General features: G+C 36.3%; 1 protein-coding gene across 7 annotated transcripts in view; it reads left to right on the forward strand.

Moving 5' to 3' along the window:
• The window catches only part of foxp1b (forkhead box P1b), a 190121-nt gene that overhangs the window by 151500 nt on the left and 18637 nt on the right, over positions 1–19984 (forward strand). For all 7 annotated transcript variants that reach the window (XM_077574039.1, XM_077574037.1, XM_077574033.1 and 4 more), the window contains 4 exons: positions 4309–4495; positions 12367–12474; positions 18575–18662; positions 19697–19780. In XM_077574039.1, the coding sequence (XP_077430165.1) occupies positions 4309–4495; positions 12367–12474; positions 18575–18662; positions 19697–19780 (467 nt within the window). The remainder of the gene's footprint in view (positions 1–4308; positions 4496–12366; positions 12475–18574; positions 18663–19696; positions 19781–19984) is intronic.

The raw sequence follows: 19984 nt of genomic DNA on the forward strand, positions 1-19984 counted from the left end.
AGCATGGGATTATAATTTTTTATATGAATATTATCATTATTACCTTAACTGATTCACTACCAGCCATTTTGACTGAAGCAACCCCCTTCGCTCCCGGCTGTTTTACTGGATTTTGACAGATTTTGCAAGGCCCACAGAATCTTGTGTTCTATTGCTATAAAAACATGGAACCTACCAAAAGAAAGATTACAGTCTCTTCTTTCATCACGAAAAGTAGTATATTTGTATATTTTTCCGTTTTTCAGCAATTAGCATTACAATATAGCTACGTTTCAACATTATTAACAAACCTGGGAAAAATAGCTTGTTGCAACATGGCCCTGTCTGATCTCTTATACTCTGCTGCACCCTGCTGGTTATTTTTTGTAATAACTACCATTGCTTTAACCAACCTCTTCAGGTCAGAAGCTGCGTCAAAGATTTCTGTATGCTCTAGCATTAAAAAAAAAAAAACATTAAAAAAAAAATATGAATACGTTTTTGAGAGTGAAGGACAAAGTATTAAAAAAATGATTTATACGTTTTGGGGTTTGAATTAGTTAATATTTTAATAGTACCCCTCTGATCGCATGTCACAACTTGGAGGGAGGGAGGGATGGAGGGAGGGGGTGGTCAGACATAGATGCAGAATCCGGGGGTGTAAGGCGGTGTCCATTTGCCCACGTCACATGGCCAACTACATCATTCGCAAGGGGAAATCTTGCAGTTTAACTGTATAAACACATTTTGCGCACACCAATCTCATGCATGGACACCTTTAAATCAATTGCTGCTTCCGCATTGTCAAGCACTGTGTGCACATCCACCGCCCTGTTTTTAATGGGAACATGGGGAGCCGCTTCAATTGGCCAGGAGTTGGCTGCGTTCCATCAACTTGAATCCGCAGTTAGACCCTTTCCGCTACATTTGCGCTGAACACGAAAATATGGCGCATAGACTAAAGGCTCCAATCAAAATGGTGAGAGACTAAAACCAAAACGAGACACCTTTGTCCCACTCTGTTACTTCTCTCATCAGCCTACTCGTTCCATTGCGCTTTCATCTGAGTAAACAGTCGTGTCGGGGGTCACCAGGACTGCTTGGTAATTGAGCCAGTGTGGGCCACCCTGTCAAGCACATCGGCTAAAAATACATTGCCCACTGTCACCGGGCACCAAGTGGGGGGAAAATGATTGTTCCTGCTGTCTAAGTGCAGACACAGCCATCAACAGTGACCTTCTCAAAAAGAATATCAAAAAAGAACTTTTGCCTCAATGTCTCTTTTATAACATGAAAAGCTCAATGGAACATTTAGTAATGTAATTGTAAATCAGCAAGCAGGGGATTTGCATGCTAAACACAGGGTGCAATATTAAGCATGTTTTGCCTGTCATGGCCGTGCACTTCGATTAGAAGTCAGCAAGGCGTTGAAGAAAATAAGGGAAAACACATGCAAGCAGAATAAGAGCGAGCGAGCGCGTGGAAATATTTGAATGAGGAAAGACACTCCTTGGAACGTGGAAAGGTTATTGATATGTCCTGCAATCATTTCCTGCTCTTTGATATGCAAACGATCTAGTGTGAATTTAGAGCAATCCTATCAGACTCATTTCACACTTCTTAGCCCTTGCGTCTCTCTGGAGTCCTCCGCCTCATTAGGCCAATGTTCTCCATTACCAGCATAATTAAAATCTTTAGTAGCTTATCAAATTAAAAATATTTTTGCTGATCGGACTGAGATCTTCACCTCACATTTATTTTCCACAACAGGAATAAATTAAGAAGAAGCATTTTGCATACAATGTATTACAATTTGGTGCTTGAAAGGAGCACTTGTGATATCTATAGAGCTGGTGATGAGAAACGGGGAGGGGGATTTGGAGACTATAAACTCAAGTAGATAAGCATGTGCAAATCATCTTTCATTTAACACTGCTCATTTTCAGAATGGCTTTAATTAATTGTAATGTTAAGTGAGTGGCGTTTTTTTTTTTTTTTTTGCCGCACACCACATCAGCAAGGACTTCTTTCACTATTGCTTTAAACATGTGGATTACTTCACTATACTGGATTTGAATACCCTCACATTTTGTCACATCTACGCCATTTCAGATTTTTCTTTTCTTTTTTTTCTTTTAATTGGCTGCACAAAAGGCCACAGAGTTCAAACGCACAGGAGGTGTGGTTTAAAATGATGATAGTGCAGTAACCAAATTTGTCACCTCCCTAAGTCATTTATTCCCCCCCCCCAAAAAAAAATGAACCAAATACCGATTATATAATATAATTATTAGAAGTGTCCAACCAATTAAAAATTTTAATAGAAAGTGGAAAAAAATATTAAACCAATAGAAATATGGCTGCTTCTTCTAATCATTGATACAGTAATTTTATAAAACAGTGTTTACCCGTTTTCTGGTGGGGTTAGGTTCCAAAAAAATACCTGCAATAAATGAAATCCGCAAAGTAGTTAGCTTTATGTTTTACATGTATTGTAAATGTTTAAAAGGCTCTCTAAAACCCCGCACCACACAGTTTATACACCTTTCTCATTGAGGCATTTACATTTTCTCACATTTCTCTTGTTTAAACATTCTCAATGTTCAAACCATGAATTTTAGGAAATAGGTTCATTACTAAAAAAAAATGCATGCCAAATTGCACGCAAAAAAATTGGGGAAACCGCGTTATAGCGAGGGAACACTGTAATTCATAAAATTTGTTAAAATTAAAAAGATGTACTGACCCGTGAAAAAACGAGTGTGATATTGATTTGTGTTGTGGTTATTTTCTGCCACTAGATGTCATAATTGCATTTGTAAGACATTGGTGACAGCTCAATGCATTTTTTTTCATATTAAAGAGCTATCTAATCTTTAACATTAAGTAAGTTGTGAATAAAATTGTAAAATACAATTTGACCCCAATCTCCAAAAATATATGCATTATTATTAATTGTATTACTGCTAAATGTTGGCATGGATGTGACTGCTGCCTTGCGACTAGAATTCCCCCAGTACAGGCTTTCCAAGTAATCGTGCATTAAAAAAAATATGTGGCGTTAAAGGAACTTTAAATAAATGCACTAATTTTGATATCCCTAATAATTATTAATAATTTAATTTCAGGCGTAGAATTGGATGGTCCTATTTAACTAAGGATTTAGCCGATTTTAGCAGAGGTGGCCAGCATCATGAGGAAATATTAAAGTCAAAACATGACTTAGGCCAGGGGTGTCAAAACTACAGCCTGGGGGCCATTTGCAGCCCACCATCCATTTTCCAGCGGCGTGTGGCATATACTGAAAATTACATTTGACATGGCCCGCATGGGTAGTTAAAAAAATAATAATAATAAAAATGGTTGAGTTGGGTAGAGTAGGAAAGGAGGCTGTCAAGATAATAGGCGCCACTACTCCTGTAGACATTTTTTTTTTAGATATGCAAAGAATTGGAATTTGCCTTCTCACCTTAAACAAAAAGCTTTTATGTAGCAGTTTTTAAATTAAATTAGGGAGAAAATATATCATTGCTTGATTGATTGATTTCAGTGTGTTCAATAAATTAACGTCAAATAATTTCAAAGTGGCCCTTGCATCCTTCAATTTTTCTGTATGTGGGCCTCAAATGAAAAAGTTAAGTAGGTGACAAAATGCTATAGATGGCCACAAAAACAATACAAAAAAAATAATTACTCAAAAACTGGATTATACCTTCTTATCTAAACTTCTGACCCCCCAGGTTTCAGATTTGCTGTCAAGCCCATGCAGAACACACACACACACGCACGCACACACACTGTAGATGTGTTGTCAACACACCAACAATGTCATCTGTCTTCAAGGGATTTATTTTTTCAAAGAGCTGGGCTAGCTGCAGTGTGCTTGACTTGTTAAATGAGGTTTAAGTCTTCTGTGTCAATTGGAGGCGGTGCAGAGCTTTAAGTATTTTGCACATTAATGCGCTTTTGAGAATATTACCCCAGGGTCCTGTTTCTCAAAGAGGCAGTGGGGGGGATGTTTTCTAGTGTCGCTGCTGTAAACTTATTGTTGTGTGCGCACGACACAAGATGATGGCCATTATTCAGATTTCATGCCTTGTCTGAATGTTAATTATTTTACTCTGGGCATGAAATTTGCGTGAGTACAAGGGATTTGTGTACACAAACATTATCCAGATGACAGGAGAATTGAGGAGGGGGTTGGATGTACTTGCTTGAGATTCTAATTAATACACGGTTTTGTTTACAGACAAATGATTTAATTAAATAGCGAAGACGAGAGTTGGATTAGCTGCTAATTGATTTTATGATCCAATTTGTTTGTTCCAGGCATGTTTCCTGCAGAGCTGCAACAGCTCTGGAAGGAGGTAACAAACGCTCATGTGAAGGAGGAGCACAACGGCAGCAACAACGGCCATCGGGGCCTCGATCTGTCCTCCCCGGCACCGCAAAAGAACCCTCTCCACAACCAGCATACCCCCCACAATGGGCAGTACATGAGTCACAAGCGAGAAGTGTAAGCCTCTACCTTTTTTGTCTGCCTTTAGGAAAATTATTTGCATGCATTTACCAAGAGCTGGTGGAAACGTTTGATTTTGACTGACATAATCAGAAAGATATTAATTGACTTTGCTTGTATTAGCGTACGACTGCAGTGCATCATACTAAGTTGTTTTTAGTGTTTTTATTACATGGGGCAATATTAGGGGTGACAGGCGATTCAGATTTTTTATAGTAATTAATCACATGACTTCAATAGTTAATTCACGATTAATCCCAGATTATATAGCTGTTCTAAATGTACAATAAAATGTACCATAAATTAAAGTTTCCATACTCTTGTTAGTATAAAAGTGGGGGGAAAACTAAGCTAATGTATCTAAGTATGGCTGTATCTTTCCGTCATTAATGGAATAATTTCATAATAATTCATAAAATTGAGTTAAGATTAAAAAGATATACTGCACTGTGAAAAACGAGCGTGTTATTGATTTGTGTTGAGGTCATTATCTGCCACTAGATGGCATCAATCCATTTGTAAGACGTTGGTGACAGCTCAGTGCATTTTTTTCTTCATATTAAGAGCTATCTAATCTTTAACATGAAGTAACTTGTGAAATTCTGCACATTTTTAAAATTGTAAAATACAACTTAGCCCCAGTCTCCACAAATATATGCATTATTATTACATTGTTTACTGCAAAATTTTGACGTGGATGTGTCTGCTGCATTGCGACTGGAATTCCCCCAGTACAGGCTTTCCAAGTAAGGGGCGGTCATTAATCACGCATAAAAAAAATGTGTGCCCTAACCCTAACCCATTAAAGGAATTTAAAATTAACTCAAAATGAACGCACTAATTTTGACACCCTAAGGCAATATATTCGGACAACCTCTTGTATCATGTACAAAAGTAGAAATGTTTGATATTGTCCTATTAGAATTTACGTATGTACGTATGTATGTGCCTAATGTATTTGTCCAATGTACATACATCATCTATTCAATTTACAAATACAGATTGTTTGATATAATCTTTACCTGACCGTGTGGTCGGTGAGTGTATATCTCACAGTGAGTCCTCATCAGTGAGGACACATTGGCAATGTCGGCGATGTCATCTAATGTACTTTCTTACATTTTTCTCATTAAGTCACATATTCCGTGGTCTCCACAAATTCCAATGTCCCCACAGGCATTGCAGTGTTTTTAATTAATTTATATTTCATTTAATATTTCAGTAGTGTTAATGAGGGGGGTCAAGCCTGCCTTTCTGTCATTCAAATTGCCTTTACTTGAAAACACTGCAACACATTAACAATGTCTTTAAAGGTGAAACACACACTGTTCTTTTGTTTTGGTATCAACCTGATTAACCAGATTGTTTTGGTCTCAAAAAACAAGCTGCTATAAACTGAAAAAAGTTAGTTTTAACATATTTTCCCATTCAAATGTGATCATCCATGTGTTTCTGTCATAAGGAAAGAAGTAATTTGGCATCTTACACATTTGCTTGTTTTCTTGCACCAACTCCTGATTTTTGAACTGCTCGCGAGAAGCCTCCAGGCACCATGAGCTCACTTCATAACATCTGACTGACTGATCAAAACCAATGTGTCATTCAGAAAACCATGTAGAAAAAAACAACAACATATTTAACACTTTGGAGGTGAGAAGCAGCATATCTGTAAGTGGGACGGGCTGCTTGTAGGGAGTGATTTTTATTTCTTTTTTTAAAGCAGCTGTCTTTTCAAGTTTGGATTTTCAGTTTAGATTTCCCCAGCCCAACCACAAGTTTTTATACTGTAGAGAATAATCCAATCCACGTCCTTCCAGTGTTTCATCGAGTGTGTTTGTGTGCACGTGTGCCTGTGTTGTTGAAGCAATGTGTCGGGGCTGATATTAGCTCACTCACTCCATCACACATGGTCACAAGTGAGCAAACAAGGTGAGCATCAGTGGCAGAAAAAAAACACAGGCCCCACGGAACATGGAAGACGTAGCATGTGAGCTGGCAAGCGCTGACTGTCAGAGATTAAAGAAGATGTCAACAGCAGTTTAGTACGAAAGCTTAGGTGAGGACAGAATTCTCAGATGGAATATTCTCAGACTAGCAATGTTGTCATAGTATCTTACATCTGTCAGAAACAGGTGACTCTCTTTGACTGAAACATATCATGGATGGCATATACAATACAAAATAGCAAATTAGCATAATTATGATTTAATTAACTCATTCACTCCCAGCCATTTTCACTGAAGCAACCCCCTTCGCTCCCGGCTGTTTTACTGCATTTTGACTGATTTTGCAAGGTCCGCAGAATATTATGTTCTATTGCTATGAAAACATGGAACCAACCAAAAGAAAGATTAGAGTCTCTTTTTTCAAAAGGGAAAAAAAAGGAAATTGCTATATTTTTCCGTTTTGCAGCAATTAGCATTTGAATATAGCTAAGTTTCATTATTTTTAATTAATTTAATTATCATTATTAATCATTATTCACAAACCTGTTGAAAATACTGGCAAAAAGAGCTTGTTGCAACATGGCCCTGGCTGCTCTCTTATACTCTGCTGCCACCTGCTGGCCATTTTTGTAATAACAACCATTGCTTTAAGCAACCTCTTCTTGTCAGAAGTTGCCTTCTGTATGCTCTACCATAAAAAAAATAAAAATAAAACATAAAAGACGTATAAACATGTTTTTGGGAGTGCAGGACAAAATATTAAAATGTATTATTATTTATATGTTTTTGGGTTTGAATGAGCTACAAAGATACTACTAAACGACAACAACTCAATTTGACAAGATTTGAAAAAGCTCATAGAGCATCTTTGAGAAAATGCTTGCCTAATATATAGACATAAGTATTTGAAAAATCACTCTTAAGAAACTGGCCTGGGAGTAGTAAACAGAGTGCATCCACTCATCTTGCCAATGCTGAACTAAATGAACTTTTAATTGATGTGGTTTTGCAAGTCCTTTTGTCAGGCTACAGAAACACGCCTCTCTTCTGATGGACCTGTTTTCCCGCCCGGCTTCAGATTGGTTTACAGCGGGCCCTAAGTACCATGTAGTTAGTTTCATGTGTCATATAAAATCTGGGCAGGCACGAGGACGCCTGCAACTAAAACCTTAAGTGCATCCACAGGAATCACTCATCGGCTTTGCACTTCCGTCTTAAGGAAGGAGGAGAAATTCAATCACTGCCGTCTTGACACACCAAAGCCGCGGCACGTGCTAATGCTGAGTTGTCTTGAAGAATTCTCCGCAAACAGGCTCTGAACAGCATCCCACATAAAATGGCTCACTCTCAACTCATTCAACCTGTGTGTCAGTGTTTGCGATGCACTGATTTAAATATCCTGGTGAGACTGATCATTTTTATTACCTGATTTGTTTATTTAAATGAAATGGCTCTGATAAATATCTGACACAAATTCCTTATAATACACTTGCAAGTGTTTTTTTGTTTTTTTTGCAAAACTGTTTAGCTAATCAATCATTTCATTTGAGGAGAAACTTTCTAATTTTGACGTGCATGTTTCACTGGTTAATTCCTGGGACCGGAAAAACGTTTTTATCAAACAAAAATACAATATAATAACTATATATAATCACCCATTTTTCATTAAATTCACATTGTGCACATTAACAAACTGCAATTTTAACCGCAAATAAGTTTTAAGTATTTCTGAGTGTCTTATATGGTCTTTTTAGCAAGCTAAATTAAAACAAATATATATATATATATATATATATATATATATATATATATATATATATATATATATATATATATGTTTTTTTTTAAGATAAGGTCTATTGTTATGTAATTTTGAGAATGTATTGTGCAGACCTTAAAAGTCAAAATCAAAACTCAGAACTGTGTTGTGAAAACAAGCAAATAACAATTCTGATATTATGAATATTGTATAATCTATTAATATACGTTTAAACTAATCGACCACTCCTGCCGGCTGACATATTTTCTGTGATTTTTTGTCTAATTGTCTCTCTAGAGTGCAGACACTTATTTGCCTGCTATTGCATGTGGTTCCAGCCAGACTTCTATGAAGTGTACTAGCAATTAGCATGGCTTCTCCGTCTTTTGTCATCATACCTTTGTGAGAACAATACATGTCAGAAGTGTAGCTTATTCACCACCATGGACGCAGTGACTCCGCAATGTGTTTAGCTTCAGCTAGCTACTGCTGCGGCATACGCAGCAGCGAGCTTGCCTTGACCTCCGACTACTTGCAGAATGTGATGTAAGCGGCGTTGCTCCGCTTTCACACGTGTGTCCAGTAGGGCTGGGTATCGATTCTAGTTTCTTCAATCGATTCGATTTCGATTCACAAGAGTGCAGTTTGATTTGATTTTGATTTTTCAGGATTCCATTCAATTCATTTCAGTTCAATCTGAAATCGATTAATTATGGAACATCAATTATTTTTAAATGCCAAACACATGATAACAACTCCACAAATATTAAGTTACAAAGTAAATTTTGCTGAGGCCGTAACTGGGCAAATGATTTAGTTTATTAATTCACGTAACACGTTATAATTATTGCAGTGTTACACAAACATTGACATCAGCAAGGATGAGATGAAAATATTTTCATAATTCTAATTTAATAATTGTAAATATAAACTTCAAATATTCTGAATTGTCTTAAAGTGCAATAAGTCAGGTCTTTCATTAATTTAAGAAAATACTTTTAAATTCATATGAACAGTAAAAAAAAAAAACTGTAAGATACAAAAAAAGTTGGCTTTTAAAATTCTATTTTCTTAATTTATGGGGGGAAAATTATATTTAAATAATCGATTCATGGTTTTATAAATTGATATTGGGCTCGAAAAGGAAAATCGTGTCAATATCAATTATTCGATTTTTTAAACCCAGCACTAGTGTCCAGCCCAGCAAAGCTTTTTTGGGACCGTCTCCACCATTCGAGAAACAGATTTTTATTTTTGCTGTTCAATGTGTTTTGATGAGTCCATATTTAAATACAATTAACCAAAAAGGGTGCTCGCAAAGAATTAAAACATCTTTTTAAATCAAAACCACAGTAACCGTCACCTAACCACAAATTTTTAAGATTAACGCTCAATATACTCAACTGAGCAAAGATCATCCTCTGAATGTATGACTCAAAATTGAACAAAACAATAACATGACTTAGACAGGGGAAAACCCCTTCTAACCACAATGATGAATCTTCCCAACCTGAAATATAGTCGTCATCAGCAAAAAATATGCAAATATTAATAATAGACAGGATCAATACAAACATACTCCAGCTATGTTAAAGATTCTTATCTGGAATAAAATATGAAGAAAGCAGCACATTCCACCAGTTTTTTATCCATCTCTTGCTGCAACCATTTTGCCTCATGCTGTCGACTTGAAACGACATCACAGTTGCTCAGCGCTCAGGTAATGACCAACCATAACTCACTAGTTTTCTAAGTTTAGTCATGTAACGTCCGCAAGCTGAGCTCAGTTAAAAGCAAGTGGCAAAATGGCCGCCCCCTGAAACGGATAAAAACGGCTGGAATTTGCTAATTTTGCTAATTAATTCATATTCCACAACAGCCATTTTTCGGTTGACTTCCCCTTTAAATACACAATTAATGTGTGGGCGAAATAGAAAAATTGCGTAATAATGACAAGTGTATTCACTATAGATGCATACTTTTATAAAGAGTAAATGGTGTCAGTAGTTACAGCACAATATTAGCGCATGGCCTGATGTCTTTGAAAGCGTCAGACTAGGTGAGAATTAGCAGCAGTGTGCACGATTGGGAAAGAAGAAGCACAGGTGGCAGCGATATAGGACAATCCACCAGGCTGTTGTAGCTGGAAGTGGTGTGTCTTGCATAGTGCTTGTCTCCATATGTCTTGTTCTCATGCTAGCTTCCCCACTTGAGCTAACATTCCTTCTACACCTCTTGACATATGGAAGATGTTGTAAAGTTACTTTTTCATAGATGTCCCTTCTATTGTGTTGCTTGCTGCTTCTGGTTGCCTGTCAGCCCCTGCTGACTTGGATTGGCGAGTACCAGATACAGTAAATTGGTACCAGGTGGGAATGTTTAGTTTGCGCTCGATCGGAAAAGTATCTTGTCGCTTTTTGCATATTCAGATTGACATGATGCAGAACACAAAAAGCCAAGGAATCCTCGTATTCACTTTGTGCGTAAATAAACACATTTTAAATCTCTCTTTTCAGTTGGATGTGATTTAGAAAAATGTACACAGTATCTGCAAACAGCTGTACTTTGTTTTTTGTTTATTGGAATGAAAGAAAAAAATTGTGACACTATATTATGCATGTTACTCTAAAAAGTAACTCAGAAGATTTGTTAACTACACTGGATGTAATACTTTAGCGTGTATAGTTAGCTTTTATTATGTTTTTACTTTTTTTATTTTTTTTATTATTCAGTTAGTCTTAATTACTTTTCAGTTTTTTTTTAAATTATTATTATTTTTTTTTTAATGCTTCATTTTAGTTTTTTTTTTAAAATAAATTTTAGTATTAGTTTTAGTTTGTTTAGTTTTTTCAAAACATTGTGTATTTCGTGTAGTAAAAAAAAGTTATAAAAATTATTTTAAAACAACCATCCACAAATCAAATACAAACACTAAGCACTTTATGTGGAATGCATAATCAGGGTTATTATTGTTTTGGAATTTTCATTTCAGTTAGTTTTTATTTCGTTTTGAGGTTGTTGTTTTTTGATGTAGTTAGTTTTAATTAGTTTTCAGTGCAGTTCTGTTATTTTTTATTAGTTTTAGTTATTTAAAAAATGCTTAGTGTTAGTTAGTATTAGTATAGTATATATTAGTATTAGTTTGCGTGCTAAAAAATGTATATTACTTGTGTGCAATATTTAATAAATAACATGGTAAAATAAAATAAAAAGTAACGCATTTCTTACCTAGCGTTTAATTTTGGCTGAATTAAATAAAAAAGCAGCTGAGCCGAGTCAGTCAAGCACGCAAAATTGTCGCTTAGGAGCGACATCTTCTGAAAGTGTTTTTCTATTGGCTGCTGCTAGATGACATCACTTCTGTGTGACACACTTTCAAATATGCTTATTCCGGTTAATATTGAAATAAATATACTTAAAATCACATTTAAAATCAACCCCAAAGGCTCATTCATTAAATCAATCACCAAAGACTAAATTGAAAGACATTTTTGCTATAATTATAGTTTTGTGAATGTAAAATTAAGTGTCAGTTATTTTTTGTTTTTTAAAAATTATTTTTGTTCTTATTTTTTTTCATTAACAAAATATTTTTTTTTGTTTGAGTTATTTTGTTAGTTTCTGTTAACTAAAATAAAATAATAAAAATAATGTGCATAATACAACTTCTGCAGTTAGATGCAACACAATCCTCTGACAAGTATTAAATCCGGTTGAACTGGTTATGATATTTTTTTATAAATGTTCAGATAATGGATGGCTATATATTTTTTTCATATATGAACCAAAAAAGGAGCACACTTGTCACCTAGCGTCACATTTTGGACTGTATCAAGTGATAACAGCAAGGAAACCATCCGAGCCATAATCAACATAAAAGTTCTTCATCTTCGCTGAGGAGCGACGTCATCTGGTGGCGCTTTTCTATTGGCCGCCGCTAGATAATGTCGCTTCTAGGCGACACACAATTAAAGCACTACAACTCCCGATCAAAGACTCATTTACTAAATTAACTTGACTGTTAGTTTTGTACATGTAAAATGTAGTTTCAGTTAGTTTTCAAATGCGTGAGCATATCACCTGCTTACAACAATGCCAATAATGACATGTTTGATCAACAAAAAAGTGAAGTTGCATATTTCCCTGTGCATTTTCTCCTTCAGATCCACAATAGAACACTGCCACCCCCACAGCCATCCTCTCTATGGTCACGGTGTTTGCAAGTGGCCCGGTTGCGAAGCGGTGTTCGATGACTTCCATTCATTCTTGAAGTAAGTCAAAGGCATCCTCCTCCATTTCCAAGTGCGTGTCCTCGCTTTGTCTCGATGACACGTTTTGTGACACCATCCACACAAACGCACGGTAACAAAAGCTAGTTGTTATTCCTGAGTGGCTGCCTGGGACAGTCCTCTCCTGACAAGGGTAGCGAGACCGAGTCTCCCTTGGAGGACGCCATGGGCCTCTAATTCCTGTGATAAGTGCAGTTCCCATGGTGATGGCAGCATTTTTCCCAAACAAACAACCGTAGGATGTTTATCCGTAGCAGGCCACACTTTGGGCGCACTGCATGTTTGTCCTTGTCATTGGACCACGGGGATTTGTTGTTTGTCTTTGACTGCCTTCCTTGCTTGGTGCTTTATTTCGCTCCTTCCATTTCTTCTTTTAAGGTTCCACAGTTTTTCTGCATTTAATTGTTGACCACGCCATGGCTGTGTTCTTTGGCCAGGTATTTAACCATGCGTGCTTGTAGCGCTTTATCTTAGACAGAAACACCTGCTTTGAAATTACAACTCGGGAACAGATTAGAGCTTGTTCAGCCAGGCGCAGGCCATTGTTGTTGTACATCACGATTCCCTGCCTGAGACCTCAGGTTTGCTTATCAACCTGGTGTGCAGTGTGCTCGTGTTAATCCAGCTCATAACAGCGCCATGGTTACGGAGAGGATGAAAACATCTGCCTTGTGGCAGCAGATCAATGGCTCACTGTCACCCCGGATTAGTCTCACGTTAAACAAGATATGACACAATTCCATTATCCAAAAACAAGCACTCGCACACTTTCCCCAACAGACGCAGGGCAAAAGGTGTCATGCGGGGCAGCCTGAGAGATGACTGGAACTTTGATGCTTTGTCAATATTTTGAATCCTCTTTTATTCGTTTGCATAAATCCACTCGTGGTGCAGCTTGCCTTTGAAGTGTTTGTGACACAAGATTGTTTGCTAATAAATACAAAGTGTGCAGATGCGGTTTGAAAAAACAAAAATATAGCTTTGTATTTTCATGTGCTGTAAAATCCCATGAAAAAGATCCCAAATCGAGGGTGGGTTTTGAGGGCTTAATAAGAAATGGAAATTTTTCACAATCTTTAGTAGGGCTAGACCGATATGCATTTTTTTAGGCCGATACCAATTTTTGACAGAATAAAATACAGATTACCGATTAATCTGCCGATTATTTAAAATATATATTATGCATAAAATTACCCCCCAGCCCCCCCAATTCCTTTGCAATGGGTGTCACTTACGTACAAACTTTACCTATTAAGATTTTCTGCTTTGAATGACCATTCCATAGCATGACCTTATCAACACATTTCATGACGGTATACAAGGTTATTGTATAGATTTATGTGTCAATAATAAAACATTCTTACTCTTACTACAACTGCTGTAAAGCATTAACCTTTTATTTTTTATATTTAATCTTGGGATTGTATTTCATGCCATGTCATGTGGAAAAAAATCCTTGGATGTTTGCATCCTTGAATTTTGAGAAAATAAATTGAAATATCAACTTTAAATATAACTTCAAAGGACAATGACAAAATAAAATGATAAGAAAGTGAAATAAGAATAGAATAAACTGAAATAATAGCAACTGAAAAAACAGCAAAAACAAATACTGACTGTTCATGTGCATTTCGCTTTTAGCATTAGCGCTAGGCTAGCGATGTTTTAAAAATGAAGTATGTTTTGTATTTAAATATATAGTAGATGCAGTAAAATTCTTAACGTCGTGTGTTTATTGCAGTTAACTCCAACGTAGGTGTCATGAAGCATCTTAAAGGACGCTTGGGGGACAACAGAATAACCAGAATAACACAAGCTACACACTTGCTAGTTGCTAACGCTACACAAGCAAAATGGTGCATTCAGGGTACTTTCACAGCGTTGGAAACTTCGGTTTTCTCCTATAACGTTTTAAGGCGAAAAATAATTTGCCATTTGGCCCAATTGGCCGATTGTTTTGGCCAATGTTTGAAGGCCAATAATTGTCCAATTATAATCAGTCAGGCCCTACTGTTAAGAAATTTTATTATGGTGTTACAAATTCATTGTGTATTTCATACACAAAGCAACGCAATATGCTTCACAGACTGTAACTTAGCACAGCATTTAAGAGTAATTACAAACAGACTTAGATATTCAAAAGCAAAGTAAAGAAATGAAAAACAGCTTACTAAAATGAGTTTAGAGTGAAAAACATGATTTTAAAAAGTACTGGAAAGACCTTAATTGTAGGTATGGAAAAATAGCTTAGTTTATAAACTGGATTGAAAAACATTTACATTGTATTGGTATTTTTATTCATTTATATTATTTACTCTGATAATGGGATAGCAGCTAATCGGGAGACTGTATTATACAGTAGAGAGAAGAAAAAACTGCTTTTTTAATGGTGATTTTGGGAAAGCGTACTAAACACGGGTGTGTGTTATTCACAGGATTTCATTGTAATTGTAATAAACACATTCTGTTAAAATGTGTATTATAGCCAAACACACCCAAACAAAGGCATATATTTTGTCTTTGGTTGGGAGGGGGTGCCTTTAAATCGTTCTCTCTTTATTGTATTCTGACATTGCCTCGCCCTTTGTTTACATAAGCGAAGGGAATAAAATCCTGGGCACACAGTAGAACTCTCCCTGACAATGTCTGTAAGTGCACTCTGCTTTGTTTTTACAAGTGTTTTTATCATGGCAACATCTTGTTTACTTTAGTTGCCTGCTCAAACTGCTTGGAACATGTTAAGAAAACATTTGGGGAGAGTCTCCACAAAGCCGCCTTTGTCTAACAGCAGGCCAGTGTGCGAGCAGCTCACCAAGGTGTTAACTCTCAAACCCTTAAGCGCTTCCACATGAAGCCGAGCAACTGATACCGCAGGCCTCTGAAAGGAATAAAAATAATAACAAAAAATGTATTCCGTGCACTAAAATGTCTCCTATGGATGGAATTGTTGAAACTTTACATGAAGACGTATCAGTGTGTGAGTGTTGAGTCAGCAGAACACACACTGCTAGGCAGACAGAAAGAAAGGTGAGGAGGACTCGAACGTCAAGCAGATTTCAGCTCCACATGCCAACAGCAACAACTAACATGGGTCTGAAATGTTGTTTTAAACTGTGTGTGTATTTATTCTGTTGAAAGAAAACATGACATGCCTACGTGTGCTATCTTGATAAACACAAAGCAGCAAATCCCAATTCCTGTTTTTGTGCTCAACACAGAGGTGTGTGTTAAGAGCTTGGTGGGCTTTTTTTTTTTTTTGGGCAGTCGAGGACGGACGTTGTCCTGCCAGAGGTCAGCGCCAGTGAAACACTGCAGTGCCCTCTAGTGCTGCACTGTCTGCAAGCCAAAAACACACCATCTCAATGCAAGAGCAAAACATTAGAAACCCCTAACACAGTGGTTCTCAAATGGGGGTACGTGATGGTAGTCCAGGGGGTACGCGAGATTTTAAAATAGATTTCAAAGGTAAATGTAAATATTTGAATTTAATATTCAGTAGGCTATTTATTTTCAGTGCCCTAAAACCCACTATCTCCCCCATTCCAGAATGGTTCGACCCAACCTGCCTTATGCCACCTAGAATTACCTGTCAATCACTTTAAAAACTTTATTTAAAATTCTGTGAATTATTTCTTTTTGAGAACAGAGCGTTAGTATCCCAAAAGATCAGACTTTATGTTTTGATCTACCTTGGGACTGGGATTCTGGCATATTTACTGAAATGTTTATTAATATGTACTGCTCCTGATACAAATAAATAGTAATAAATACAAATACTAATAATAATAATAATAATAATAATTATAGTGCACAAATCTATATTTATAATAAAATTATTTATTTATTTATTTATTCTTCTTTTAGATGCATCTTTTTATCCAAATAGTTCAAGAGACCACATAAAAGTTCCAAAGTTTAATAAATCAGACAATAATGGCAGAGGACTGTTTTAAGTGACACCCCCCCCCCCCCCCCTCAAAATCAGGAATGTTTTGCGCTGTTTAGGGGGGTACATCACTGAAAAAAGGTTAAGAACCACTGCCATAACATATAAAATATATGTACAACTGAAATATTGTAAATCAATGCTGAGAGCATTAAGTTCAATTTGGAAAAGGACATCTTAAGATCACTCAGTCTCATTTCTCTTGTCAGCAATTGCAAAGGAACCAAAATGATCTTCAAACTACAAAAACGATTGCATTGCAGGCATGACTTGAGTGACTTGTTTTATTGTTCCATTTACACAAAACATTGTCAGTCCGCTACCGAGCTTTTTAAAAGTGTCTCCATTTGAAGTCCAAAAAGTGACACATGCCAACGTTGATAGTCTTTCTCATTGTCAATTCGCCGTCCCCGCTGCTCTCGTGTCCAGACACTTCTCTCTCTCAAGGCCGCATTAGGGCCATTTGAATATTTCATTTCCTATTAATTATGCACTGTGACTCTCCATGTCATTAGGAGAAATAAAGTGGAATGTAACAAAGGATGAAAAGAAGCGGGGCATATGTCGGCTATGAACAGGGAAATTTCTAAACCGCGCACGTAGGCTGCCCTTCATTGAAAATTCAGTCTATGCCAGTTAAATTGAACTTAAAGCGTCTTTACCTATTATTTTCTTCTTTCAAAATTTTAGTGGACACAAATGTTTACCAGCTTCATTTTAAGTGAATTGAGAGAAAGCTCATAGAAATCAGAATGTTTAATATTTTGCATCAACCCAGTAATTAATTTTAAGTATTCAGTGTATTAGTGGTATTAAAAACAAAAATGCTAGCGTAGCCTCCCTATGCCGTCACTGACTATTTTTGATTTGCTGTAACCGACATTTATAAAGCCATGCCGCCACTTTCCACACCTCGCTCCCGTCTGCCGGCGCCAACGTGTGCGCTCCAAGACAAGCCTGCTGACAGTGACCTACATGGTCACTGAAGATGTGATATAATTTATGATATATATAATATATTGGATCCATTAGTGAGCATAATGAAGTAGTGAAATGAAAGGGTATTTGTGAAATCAGTTCAAACATCCTGCTCGGATTATGATTAAATGATTAATGAAATGCCCCTGCATAAGCATTTTCAAACAGTAATTCATGCGCTGGCTGATAAAATTCCTCCAATCATATTTCCTTCACTCGTGAACCTTATCTGCACCATTTTATATGAATCACTGGGAAAGAAAAAAAAGAACTTGTCTGGAGCCGAGCTACTTATTTAGATTAGTTATAAAAGTAGAGGCAAAGAGAATATATTTTCCCCTATAAAATGATCACATATAATTATATCCATAAGTCAAATTGTGACAGCTTCCATTTGCTTCTTTTGTTTTTCTGGGTTTTATTGAAAATATTTCAAATGTTTTTTAATTACACAAATAATGGAAAAAACACGGTTGTGTATGCAAATGCTAATCTGGTGTAAAATTTACAACGCTTAAGTGGCTTATGTACTTTTCGGTTATGGCTTGTTTTTGAATTTAAAAGACTTTTATTTATTTTTATTTTATTTTTAATTTCCCTTGGCTGACATGGTATAATCAAAAATATGTTATCTTTTTCTTTCTTGAAATTCAGAACATGAGCTGGGTTAGGAAACTTCAGTCTTAAACCTTTCGACTAGCTACAGCATTATAAAAGTCTTATGTATGTATATATATATATATATATATATATATATATATATATATATATATATATATATATATATATATATATATATATATATATATATATATATATATATATATATATGTATATATGTATGTGTGTGTGTGTTTGTGTATTTCTCACGATTTTGTGGTGATATTGCTGCTGTCCAAATAAATTTCAATTCAATTCAGTCATTCCACTTATCTGCTATATCAGACTGACTATCATCCTTATATGCTAAAAAGGTATTTGCTTGTTCCAGGCTCTGGATATTTGAGCCGTTCCAGCTATTCTCTCGTATTCTCTTTCCAGTTATTTGCAGCACCTTGCACTTGGTTCATTAAAATGGACTTCACAGGACTGTTTGTGACATCAAACGAGTGAAAGTGACTCACACATTTTTTGTGTCCTCTGTTTTTTGTTTTCCAGGCATCTTAACAATGAGCACGCTTTGGATGACAGGAGCACCGCCCAGTGTCGGGTGCAAATGCAGGTCGTACAACAGCTGGAGCTGCAGGTATTGTCCGGGCTTTTGTTTGGGACCAAATATTTATGTCTTCTTCTCCTGACAATGCTTTTGCGTGCCCATCCCCGCCCCCCACCACCCCCCCATCTCACATCAGCCACAGGGTCACCCGTAGAGGCCCAATGACATAAACGTGTACATCTGCAAGTAAGCAGTCATTAAAAATGTGTTATGAATGCATGACAGCTCGAAAAAGATATATGAAGAGCCTGCAGCTAAGTAGAGAAGATAATTACATTTTGTATATTACTGGGTTTAAAAGTTATTTATGACTAACTCTTTTGCACCAACAATAAAATAGGAAATCTCTCACACAGAGGTGATAGAAACTCAGCATTGAATTATAACATGTAATTGACAAAATAAGATAATTTACTTTTGTAAAATCTCTGGATTGTAATTTATTACTTGTTTCTGTTATGAGCAGTCTTTTTAGTTTAGATTTTCTGCAAGACAAAAATGTCCATAAAATGTCTACATAAAGATAAGACATCACTCACATTGTCTTTTTTAGAGGGGATTTAATCGGATTACTAAATTAGCATCTATTAGACAATGACAGGTTAAAATAGTGAACATCTCCAATAAATAATCTGTACTAATAAAAATCATATAAATTGTTCAATTTCCTGCCAGAAGTACAGATTTTGTTTACATGATGCCTGTGCCTTGTAATTTATGAATGCAAGTGTAACTGTAGTTTTTTTAAAGCTTTGTCATTTGTTTTATTTTAAGCTTTGTCATTTTGTTTCCATTCTGGTTCTAAAGTATTCACATAGATTTATCAGACACACACTTCTTATTTTGCTTGTTATTGACACTTAGAAAAAAACTGTACAGTATATGTAAGCTGCAAAAGGAAGACATAGACTGAAGACCATATTATTTATCAAGTTTCAAAATTAGTTTTCATAACAAATGATTTAACTTTGTCCAGAATGAAAAAATAACACAAATTTGTCAATGTGATGATGCTCCGTCTGTACAGAAAGAGAAAAAAAATCACGTGCTGTCCTCCTTTACAGCTCGCGAAAGACAAAGAACGTCTGCAAGCGATGATGACACACCTTCATGTCAAATCTACAGAGCCCAAAGCCGCCCTGCAACCGGTGAGCCAGACCATCATGCATCTCTTGTCCAACCCCCATTCCTTTGTTTGTCTTAATTGGCACACATGTATCCATTAATCTGTCCCTCTGTCTTCTTATTTTATCTACTAAATAAAAACAGCTGTTGTCTCCGGGGAGGCAGTATATATTGTCAGGAGCACATCTGCTGACATCCAAGATTCAATTTGGTGTCAGAGATAAAGT

This window comes from Vanacampus margaritifer, chromosome 8 (assembly GCF_051991255.1).
Source record: "Vanacampus margaritifer isolate UIUO_Vmar chromosome 8, RoL_Vmar_1.0, whole genome shotgun sequence".
NCBI classification, from domain to species: domain Eukaryota; kingdom Metazoa; phylum Chordata; class Actinopteri; order Syngnathiformes; family Syngnathidae; genus Vanacampus; species Vanacampus margaritifer.